General features: G+C 39.4%; 1 protein-coding gene across 1 annotated transcript in view; it reads right to left on the minus strand.

Moving 5' to 3' along the window:
* The window catches only part of PCNX4 (pecanex 4), a 34,178-nt gene that overhangs the window by 21,327 nt on the left and 589 nt on the right, over positions 1–12,262 (minus strand). Inside the window, exons 2-4 of the mRNA XM_056134059.1 lie at positions 4,335–5,060; positions 727–906; positions 122–636 (exon numbers count right to left, since the gene is read on the minus strand). Of these exons, the coding sequence (XP_055990034.1) occupies positions 122–636; positions 727–906; positions 4,335–5,032 (1,393 nt within the window). The 5' untranslated portion in view covers positions 5,033–5,060. The remainder of the gene's footprint in view (positions 1–121; positions 637–726; positions 907–4,334; positions 5,061–12,262) is intronic.

Below are 12,262 nucleotides of genomic sequence, written 5' to 3' on the forward strand. Positions count from 1 at the left end.
TAGTATTTGTCTTTTATTAGCACATTTAATCAATACACATGCAATATTAGTAAGTGTAGGAATTCCGTAATCTTTTTGTATACTTTCCAGATATCTAGGGTAGCAAAAATTATACTCCTACCTAAATTTAGCAAAATCCGTCTGGCAACAGCAATCTTCGAGAGTCTTTTTTGTTTCTCTAAGAGTAAAGTCACAGTTTGTACATCCTTTGGAAAGAAAGGGTTTCGGAAAACTCCAAAAATATAGATACCCTGAATTTCTCTAAGTATCCATAGTGTTATAAGTAATGTCATCAAAATGTAGCTAACAATTGCCTGAGGACAGGTTCTTGAAGTCTGTGAGAAACCAGCAAAGTAATGCAGCAAACTAGCTTCTATGAGAGCCAAGACTAATAAAGTGACGTAGAAAAGGCACTCCTTCCAAGTAAACTGTGTTTCTGGATCACAGGGTGAAGTCCTAGCTTTGGTTCCCACTCTGTATCTGGTCACACTCCGTTTGAAGACAAAAATCATCTCACTTAGGTTAAGGCTCAGTAAGAATCCAAGTCCAGTCAAGAACAGAACCACTCCGACAGTGCTGGGAATGAAATACGATGTTACAGCTGTTCCAGCTGAAGTGATGAACATTACTAACAATCTGCCAGAAAGGAAAGGAAAAAGATTTGCTTGAAAAGGAAAAAGAAATACATGCTTTAAGAAATTACATATAACATATTTAAAATAATACCGTAGGTAGGTTGACACTGAGGAGCCTCCAAGAACAAACTCTAAAACCTGTTCCATTGCCCATAAGAAAAGTGCATCAGGTGGAGGCAGAGTCCCAAGTGCCCAAAGAAAGGGTAAAAATATAAACAAGATGTGTAAAATCTGATTAGTTTGTTCTAGAGCTGTTACGTTTACCATAAACCTGTAAGAAAAAAAAAGAAAATGTTTTTATCATACAAAATAATATATACAAGAAGAGTGTATTCCAGGAAAAACATCACAATCACCCAATCCCACTCTACTCTTATCACAAAACAGGACACTGATAGAAAGCTACCAGTCCTGGCATGCAAAAAGATCATAAGTTGTTGATTTAAATTGTCACTATGTCTTCCCCCCATACAAGCAACTACCCCTACCTAATTATATAATAACTTAGGATTTAAAGAATATGTAGATTCAAATGTGGAAGCAATGAAGAAATTACCTTATTGAGTAAAACTGAATTTAGAGATTTGTGTAACTGAACAAATTCACATTCATGGCAAATTTTCCCCTTAATATGTCTAAATTATGATAGCTAAAAAACTTCTTTTAGGGGGGAGGTGACACTTGGCAGTGCTTAAAAGTTACTCTTGGCTTGTACTTGGGGGCTGTCCTAGGGATTGGCCCACTGCATGCATAGCAAGCTCTTCAGTCTGCTGAGTTACCTCTTGGGTCCCTGGTACTTAAAATTCTATCAGTGATTCTCCACTGAGTGTAAAATGTTTAAATAAAAAATTACAAGTAACTCTACAAACATCAGAACTTACTGCTATTCATGTTATTTCAGTTAGCGAAGAAAAACTCTTTCTCCTACACTCTCCTGTAATATCTTGCTCTAAATCCCAGAACTTAAATTAAATAGAATTGATATCAGATATCAGCAATATGAGGTTACAATGTGCTTCTGTTGGTTAGCCTAGGAATTTAACTAGTATTTACAATACTGACTTAACTTTGTACAGACTGAATGGATTTGAGAACACAAACTACATAATACAATCTCATAAAATTAGAGACAGAAACTGGCTCTTGGAATTACTCTTATTACTTAATATATAACATTGTTGGATCATTTCAAAGTATTTAATAAAAACTTTAAAGCACATTAGAATAAACATTATCAGTATGTTGCTACTTTCTGCAATGAGACTAATGTCTGGAAACTGAATAAGAGTGTTTGGCTAACTTTCAAAAGTGAAAATTACATCTCAAATCTCAAAGCACTAATGAAATACCTGTGCTACTAGGAATCAGTCAAGGAAAAGGCAATTTCTGTAATAATTATCCACTTGACAACTCAGAAGCAGATGGATATGGCAAAAAGTGTTTGTGTTACAACCAACCTGAAAACAGCAAATGCACTGTCTCATAATGCATGATCTTTAAGTTTTATAAACAGAGAATTAATGAACACAATGGTAACAGTGTGATGCTAAATCAGCGGAAAAGTATATCTGGTAGTATAGTTTTCAAATAAAATTCATTCCATGTTGAACAAATGTTAAAGTAATAAAAAGGGAAACCAGACGGCACACACAAAGCCATAGGAAGTTTAGGGAAAACAAGCAGATTTGTTCAGTTTTTTAAAAACACACCACAGCAATAGTATAATAAGTAAGGCATTTGCTATGAAAACAGCTGACCTGGGTTCAATTCCTGGCAGCCCACATGGCCCCCAAAATCCCACCAGGAGTGATTCCTGACAGCAGAGCCAGGAGTAAGCACTAAGCACTGCCAATATGGGACCCATACATACCCTACTCCTCAGCCCCCCAAAAAGATACTTTTTTGCTAAGACATTTTAAAATATCATGACTTATATAAAATATTGCAAAACTGTAGTACAGTGTAGTGACTAATATGAATCCTAAAGTAATCCTGATAATTTATCGGCTGTAATACTGGTTCGGTATTGCATAATGTTACATCACAATGTTAATGGGAAGATTAAATGAGCTAATATATCTTAGAAAAGAATTTAGCAAAATTATAATTAAAAACATTTTTTGTCCCTTTCTTTTTTGGTTTTTGTGCCACACCCAGAAATGCTGTGAGGTTATATCTGGCTAAGGACTCAGAAATTTCTTCTGACTGTTCAGGGGAGTATAAGGGATGTCAGGAAGCAAACCTGGGTTGGCCACATGCCAAGTGCCCTACCTGCTGTATTATCTCTCTAGCCCCTGGAATGTTCTTCTTCCTGGCTTGCAGACAGTCACTGTCTCACATGGCAATGATGGAGAGGGAGGGAGGAATCAAGCTCTCTGTCTCTACTTAAAAGAGCACTGATCCCTTTGACCAGGACCCCACCATCATTACCCAAATTACCTCCCCAGGATGCCCCTGCAAAGTACCACTCCCCTGGAGGTTAAGGCTTTAAGAAGAGCAAAGGGGTGAGGGCAGGAGTGGGTGGAGCATAAACATTCAGTCCTGTACATCTGTACTTGGAAACTAACCTGGGAAAAGAGAAAGATGCAATCTATACAAACAGAAAAAAAAATCATATTGTGAGAAGGCAAGCAAAAGAAATTATCAATTTTATAGACAATGGTATTTTCTCTTTCTTCTGTAGTAAACTGGTTCAAAAATGTTCCATCTATATTCCTTCCATAGTCACTATGACAAAATTAAAAACAAGTTACTCTTAAGTTGAATCTCTATATTAATATTTATAACTTTTATTCTTAATATTCCACCTATTTGGACAATTTATATCTTTTCATAGGTTTTACTTAGGTGTTTTTATGTTTTAAAAGGAAAAAAGGATTTACTTTTGCCTACGTATGTATAGGGTTTTTGTTTTACTCTTCAACAAAATCTACTGCTTAAGTATGAATTTCTAACTTATGTCAGTTCTGAGGAAATAATCAAAACAACCTATTAGGGACTGAAGTGATAGTACAGTGAGCAGGGCACTTGCTCTGCACACAGTCAACCCAGGTTCAATCTCTGATACCCCACATGGTTCCCCAAACCCCACCAGGAGTGATCTCCGAATGTTGCTGGATATGCCTCCCAAAACAGAGAAACAAACCCTACCAAGGATTTGTCTTAATGACTTTTACTTATTTTACTGGTCTGGAGCAATAGCACAGTGGGTAGGGTGTTTGCATGCAGCCGACCTGGGTTCGATTCCTCTGTCTCTCTTGGAGAGCCCGGCAAGCTACCGAGAGTATCTCGCCCGCACGGCAAAGTCTGGCAAGCTACCTATGACGTATTCAATATGCCAAAAACAGTAACAACAAGTCTCACAATTTGTTGTGAGACATTACTCAAGCAAATCAATGAACAATGGGAGGACAGTGCTACTTATTTTACTGCTTCTTCAGCCACAGCTGGTGGTACGCAGGGACTACTCCCAGCTCAGGTGCACGGGGATTGTGCCCAGTGGTACTCAGGAGACCACGTGGTGTCAGGGATTAAACTTGGGTTTTCAGCATACAAAATGTGTATATTTGCCAGAGGAGCTAACTGACTCACTCCTTGAATTTTAATTCACAGATTGATTTTTGATTATAATAAAAATATTGCTACTATCATGCATGCTTAAAAACAAAGCAATTTATAAAGCATTCAACAGTTTATTACCTGTGTGCAAGGTCTACAAAAACAAATAAGAAGATATAAAGAGGCCTCATAAGAGGGGTTATTTCAAAAGTATCCTGGGTTTGGAAAGTTGCTGTCTCTGTAGCTGTGTTTACAATCAATGAATATTCTCCTATACATAATGTCATCCATCCAAAGACAAAGAGCAGTGCAGTACCTCCCACACTGCCATAGAGCAGAGTTATTCTGTTTGGGAGCAGATACCATGTTCCAAGACCACACACTAACGCAGCAAGAACAGAATGAAAAACTGTATTGGCTATGTATTTCTTGCCAGGAATTAGAAATTTGATAGTCTCAGCACCAGCACAGCTTGTAAACTCATGTTCATCTTCCTCTGCTAAGATATCTGTAGTCAGCATTCTTTCTATTGTCACCGATTTTTTCCTGGCGTATAAACTTGTGAACTGGATGATAAATGCAGTGAAAAGCATGAGTCCACCTGAAAGCAGGGCTGTGTAGTAATCCTCCAGGATGCCGATTTGGTACAAAAGTGTTCCTATTCCACCCAAAAGCCATGGCATTAGAAAAAGGATAATCTGATTAGCATATATGTAAGAAGGGGCACAGTAGCCTAGTTTGAAGCGCGGACCCCCAAGAACAGTCTGTGGGAAGCGCTTCAGAAAGAAGTCCTGCTTGTAGTCATTCAGCAGAGGCACATCTGGACTCATCCTTCTCATAGGATTATTCTGAAAGTCACATTCTTTTCTGTAACACAGGGGGAGAAAGTCACTTTTGCAATGTCATACTTAAAACAAGGCATGGAAAGCACCCTGCCCCCCAGCATACCTGTCAATGTCACTGTCCTCCCGTTGTTCATCAATTTGCTCGAGTGAGCCCAGTAATGTCTCCATTGTGACACGTGTTATTGTGTATGGCATATCGAATACAGTAACAAGTGTCACTTAAAAAAATTCAAACCCTGCTAAAATAGTAGTCTGAAAAAAAGCTACTGGAAGTTCAACATGTAGTAAGAACAACAATGAACTGGAACTCTGAAGACTCAGGAGCCAGAGTAGATGCTTACTTACAACTCTTATGCCACTGAAGGCAAGCTGCTTCAGGATTCAATTTTTGTCCTATCTTTCTGCTGCAAGTTTCCAAAACCTACCAGAACTAGGAAAGTATGAAATAGCAGAATCCACTTATGCTTTCATCCAGGTTATTTTCATTTAAGACCCCAAATACTCAAAGAAGCACATGCATTCTCTTTCCTTAAGCTTTTACTTTTCCAGGAATATGCAGGAAGAACTAAGTAGGTTATTCTGAAAAACAGTTTCCTGATAAAAAGATCAGTTAGCAAAGATATACCTCAGGGATTATGTATTAGATTATAAGAGGCAAATTAGGTGAAAAGCCATTTTTATGATGACATAACGTATCTTGAAGTGGAGTAAGAGAGCCTAGAAATAAACCATCATTTTGTAGTATCAAATGCTTGGCAAGAGTGCCAATTCTATTCAATGGACAGTCTTTGTAACTTTATCTTGAAGTGGAGTAAGAGAGCCCAGAAATAAACCATCATTTTGTAGTGTCAAATACTTGACAAGAGTGCCAATTCTATTCAATGGACAGTCTTCGTAACAAACGGTGTTGGGAAGGTTGGCATCCACCAAATTGGTATCATGCAAAATAATGAAGCTGAAACAGATCTAACACCTTACACAAATGGATCAGGGCTAAAACATAAGATCTGAAATAGTAAGATCAAGAACAAAACATGGAAAAAAAGCTTCTGATGTTAGATTTCATAATTACTTCTTGGTTATAACAGCAAAAAATATAAAAGAAAAAAATTGGGGGAAACTAGGGACATTGGTGGTGGGTAATGGGATAGATGTTGGAACACTGTATGACCAAGACTCAATCATGAACAACTGTGTAACTGTGTATCTCTTTTTTTGGGGGCGGGGGGGCTTTCTAGGTCATACCTGGTGATGCTCAGAAGTTACTCCTGGTCTGTGCTCAGGAATTACTCCTGGTGGTGCTTCAGTGGAGCGTACAGGATGCTGGGGATTGAACCCGGGTCAGTCGTGGGCAAAGCAAACACCCTCTCTGCTGTACTATTGCTCCAGCCCTGTACCTGTATATCGCATAGTGATTCAATTAAAAAAAATTGGGGGTGGGGGTGCATATCCAGGTGTGTTCAGGGCTTACTCCTGGTGGGACTCAGGTGCTCATATATGATACTGGGGACTGAACCTAGGTCAGTGTGTGCAAGGGTACCCTTCCCACTGTCCCTGTTCTATAGCTTCAGCTCAAAAAGAAAAAGAATTTTTTTTAAATTGGACTTTATGAAAACAAAACAGCTGTGTGCAGAGCTGGACAGATAGAAAAGACCTGGAGTACGCGCTTTGCTCCCGACCCTTGAGAGCAAGGTAGCAGAACAGCCGAACTGCAGCTAAAAGACCAGTGAGCTGCCCCAACACTAGAACCAGAGAGAGGCCTGAGATTAGGAAAGTGCCTCAACAGTGCCCAGGCAAGAGAATGTGCATGAGCGTGGCTCTGATGACATCTGAAGGGAAAGGGGAGAAGAGATAGATGAGAAACAATGGGGGGGGGTAGGGCTCAAGGGAACTGAGGGACACTGGAAGAGTCAAGAATAATAGAGCTAGCTATCCAAACCACATCATGAGAACCAAACTTTAATAACCAAATGTAAAAGGTGTCTGTCAAAATGTCAGGAGAAGTGGGAGTGGGGGGTAGGAGAGGAAATTGGGGAACACTGGTGGAGGGAAGTTGACCCTGGTGGCAGAATCAGTGATGGAACATTATATGTGAAAACCCAACTATAAATAACTTTTAAACTCATGGTGCTTTAATAAAATAAAATTTGGGGGGGGGGAGAAGAATGTCTGTTGGATTCCTTCCCCAAGGCTGGTCTCATTCACTTGTTTCTACCCAGGGACAGAGATTCCTGGGAAGGTGGAAAGGCTACACAAGTGTAAAGAGAGGGAAGAATCCACGAACCTGTAACATGGCCCCATAGGTAGAGAATTGGCAGAATTTGTGGACTGTGCAAGGTAAATAGCTGCTCTTTGAACCAAAGCATTCAGGTTACTGTCCTTGCAAATAGCAATTACTGGGAAAAGCAACTCTGAAATTTTTTAATTTTTCATTACCAAATAAGCAAGAAATAGAGACTCAGTTTATAAATAACCTAAATTAGGCAAAATCGAATTTGAAAATAAACAACCCACCACACCAAAACACAAAGAACACTTATTAATTCCGTCTTAACTTTTAGAATAGAATTATCAACAATTTGTGCCCTTTTGCTGCCATCCAAAACAGACTCTTCTGAGACTTGTAGTTCGGAAAATGTAACAAACTTTTAGCATAGAATTATCAACAATTTGTACCTTTTCTCTGCCATCCAAAACAGACTGTTCTGAGACTTGTGGTTTGGAAAATGTAACAATCTGGCCCAAAAGAAAAGAAGGAGGCACCTCCTTATCTTTTTTTGGCTCTGACTGGGCCAAGATAGAGTCTAGCCACCCCTGACTGGGCCAAGGGGACCCTAGACCCTTGGCTGGACAGAACTGCTCAGTGGAGACTCAGCAATGGAGTCATCCTCAACCTCCTTTCCTCTATTACACAAAAAAACACAACCCTAAAGATATTCTGCTGCCATTTTCCATGTATGTGATAAACCCATCACATGATCTTCAATTGTGCACGTCCACAAATCCCCCTCATAAATATGCCTGAATTTTCCTGAAAACTTACTTAATACTGTTATATCACCTTAACTCTATCTGGCATAAAACCAGATACCCACTTCCTCTCTCTGATGTTCTCTGTGATGCTTAGACATGCTTCCCGATTTAAGTTGGTTTTGGTTTTGGTGCCAATAAATTTCCCTTTTTTTCTATCCAGTTGTCCTGTGTTTTTTGGATGATATTTTCCAAATAACTTACACAAACTTTTATCAGTAATTAACTGAATGTACTAATTCATTCTTCAAAAAGTAAGAGGGCATTTAAAATACTGACTAAATAAAGGGGGAAAAATAAAATGAATAGAACTTCATAATTTGAAAACAAATTGATATACAGTACTGAAAATGCAGGATACAAAGCAACTTAACTCTTAGATGCTCTGGATAAAAACCACCAGTTACTGACCAGAGCACTTTTAAAAAGTATATACTTGCAAGTTATTTGGATAGTCAAGTGCCTATGGTTATTGGCAGGAATCCAGGAAGACAAATATAGCTACTTAAATATGTTTGAAAATACTCTGGGATCTTAATTAAATGCCAAACCATAGACCAACAGCTAAATTCTTAAAGAATCAGTCAAAACACACATGGTACTCAAATACAAGAAAGCTATTTCATGTTATGGTTTACCTATTATATAGCGAGTACTCGCCTCCCACCAATAAAAGGAAAATATGACCAAACTCCATAAAAGGAAATCTTAAAAAAGAAAGCATAAGAATAATCACATCTCCCTGATTATTAAAAACTGGTATTTATTCAAATTCAAGATTTTGGGGTCTTCTAAATAGTTTATTTTAGATTTTCTAAAAGGAAATTCACGGGAATTTGTTGGTAAAGAAAACTATGATGAGACTAAAGAGACAGAACAGGGGTTGAGACACTCACCTTTCATGTGGCCTATCCTGGTTCAATAACCAGTGACACATACCGAGCAACAAGCACTGCTAAGAATGATCCTGATCCCAGAGGCAGAAATAGCTCCTAAGCACTGCTGGGTGTGCAACTTTAACCCTATACCCCCAAAAAATGGAGAAAAAAATTGTCACTGTGACTGTATAGGAGGAGTAACAGAAAGCTCAAAGGATTGACTTTTTCCAGGTATTGGCACAATCCACGACTAGAATGATGAGTTCACTTCCCAAATGCATACTATTATAGCATCCAACGTGGAAGTAGTCAGAATCTCCTAAAACTGCAATAAGGAGAAGCTTATACTTTTCTTAGTCTTTCCCTTTCCACACTTCAAACACATTAGCTATTATAAATTTAATTGAGTCAAACTTTTCTTTAAATATCAAGCTTCAGGTGAACGCATCTGCAACTTGCATGAATAACCAGAGACAGAGCAATTTATCTGAGAATCAGTGGTATTCAGTCACTTAAGAGGATAATTTGGAAAAAGAGCTCTTCAAAGAAAGGTGGGTCTGGCAAGATCTACAAAATGTCAAAATAAGCCTTTAGCTAAAACAGATACAAGCACTGGCACATAGGACTACTTAATAGGGAATAGAGAAATGCAAATGAGAAGTTGTCTAAAAGAAAAAGTTCTTGACATCCCACAGACACAGCACGCTGAAGCCCCAGCAGTGCACCCACACCCCACAGTCACTGCCAGCAAATGGTCCAATTTCACTGCTTCACAACAGAGTCTTGGCAGAGATGCCAAGCCAATCAAAGTTCCAGGTACAACCGGTTTTCTGAATGAAAACTCTTGGGTCTTCTTGGAATGGAGGCAGGTAGCCAACCCCAAAACCCCATACAGCAGGATGCCCCAGCAACCACACCCACATGTAAACAAGGGCCCAACTTCGCAGCTTCAAGACTAATCTTGGAAGAGATACAAGCCAAGCCGCCAAAACTCATTGGTATACCAGTCTTGAACTGAAAACTCTGGGGTTGTCCCCTTGAGACGTGAATGGATCAAAAATTATCCCATTTCTACAGATCCTAGAGCTCCTGAAGAAACACCTCCAAATTCCACAATACTGATGGCCCAGTAAGAGTACATCAAATTAGATAGGAAAGTAGCATAGAAGCCAACTAAGCTCAATTAAAACAACAACAACAAAGCATTAACACAGAAGGTTCAACTAGCAACAAACAGCTCAGTAAACCCTCAAAGACTTTAATGACCTGACTGTGAGATACAACGACTTTCAAAATTTTTCTTTTACTGATGTATTTTTCAACAATTTCATTAGTCATTTTGTTGTAACAAGCAAAATAAAATTATTCTGTGCCTACTTGGGAGGTGGGTGGGAAACTAGGGACAATGGTGCAAGAAAGGTCCCAATGGTGGTGGGATTGGTGTTGGAATACCGAATGCTCAAAACAACTGTATTATAAACAACTGTATTATAAACACAGTGTTTAAATAAAAGTTAAAAAAAATTAAAAATTATTGAATTGGAGAAGTAGTACAGCTCTAGTACAGTGGGTTGCACACCTGGCATACAGCCAGACCAGGTTCAATCCCTGGCACCACTCTGAGCACTGCTGGGGGTGATCCCTGAGCACTGAATCAAAAGTAAGCCCAAGCACCACAGCGTGTGGCCCAGTTAACTTCCTTTCCTGAAAAAAAAAAAAGTTCTTTGGTCCCAGAGAGAGGATAGAAGGCTACATTTGCCTTGCATGCAGCTGTGCTGGCCATGACCCTGGTTAAACCCCCTCCCCTCTTACCACCACATGTGTTCCTGAGTGTCACCAGGGGTCACTCCTGAGCACAGCACCACTAGGAATGGCCCCTGGGCACTGTGAAATGTGACCCAACAACTCCTACATCAAATAAAATATAATAGAGAAGAAAAATTTTGCCACTTAGAAAGCAAAAACTACCCGCAGAATGGGAGAAGAGAACTTCAAGCTCTGTATGTGATAAGGGACTACACATACGCTTTTTATAGAATTAGACTATAAAAAGAACCCTTGCTTAGAAAAACTGTTATTCATAAGGCTAAACACGGAGACGTAACATTAGACTTAACAATTCCATATCTAGGTATATACCAATAAGTTAAAATATAAGCCTATACAAAATTTTGTATATAAATATCCATAAACTCTAATAGCCTCAAAGTGGAAACAATCCAACTATATACAAAGAGAGAAATGAAATGTGGTATAACCACATCCTTAGACTATTAATAACAATGCAATACAGTGTAGTACCCTTGCATGCTACAATAGGGAAGGGCTTTGAAAATAAGTCTGAGAGGAAGAAATCAGTCACAAGAAACCACCTACTATACAATTTCACTGATATATAGGGTCTAGAATAAACAAATCTATAAGGACACAAAAGCCTGTAGACACAAAATAGATTAGTGGATGTGTGGGCCGATGAGAATTGCAAGACTGGATGGGGGGCAGTGACTGCAAAGGCAATGACAAGGCTTATTTGAGGGTGATGAAATTATTTTAAAATTAATTGTGGTAATATTTGTCCAAATTTATGAGTAAACTAAAAATGACTGAACTGTGCACAAAAGGAGGTGCTGGAAGGCTGCGCGCTAGCCTTTCTGCTACCTCCCCAGCTACAAATTTGCACTCACATCGGCAAACTGTATAGAAACAAAATACGGGTCTACTTTGCTTTTTTTTGGGGGGGGGTTACACCTAGCTATACTCACAGCTTTCTCCTGGCTCTACACTCAGGATTTACTCCTGGCGGTGCTACAGGGAATCACCTGGGTCAGCCATGTGCAAAGGAAAGTGTCCTAAGCACTATACTATCTCTCCGGTCCCATAAAAAACCTGTTTTAACATAGCGCTTACAAAATAAAGAGCAGAGGATCCATGCCAGGTATATTCTGTGTCAATTAAGAACGAGTGGGAAGTTCCTTAGGTGAAAAATCTACAAGTACAGGGCTAGTGCCCCCAAACACACACTAAAACGGCAACATCTGAGCTTGGGAGTCTGGCTCTGCAAGGTTTCAGGTTGCTGACATCATGATCAATAATATAAAGGACGGTGTTTGCCCTGCAGAATGATTAAACATAGGGGAAAACCCTCCTATTCTACAGCACAGTTAAATAAGAGAAATGGTTGGTCTGGAGCGGATCACGGACGCGTGAGCCCGAGCAGAACCTTCTGATGGGCTGGACCGCAGAGGAGTGACCGCTGATCCGTGAGGCCGCGGGCGCGGACTCACTCTTGTCCACGTGGACCAATTCGGAGCAAAAG

Source organism: Sorex fumeus, unplaced genomic scaffold, assembly GCF_029834395.1.
Source record: "Sorex fumeus unplaced genomic scaffold, SorFum_2.1 ptg000098l, whole genome shotgun sequence".
Taxonomy (NCBI): domain Eukaryota; kingdom Metazoa; phylum Chordata; class Mammalia; order Eulipotyphla; family Soricidae; genus Sorex; species Sorex fumeus.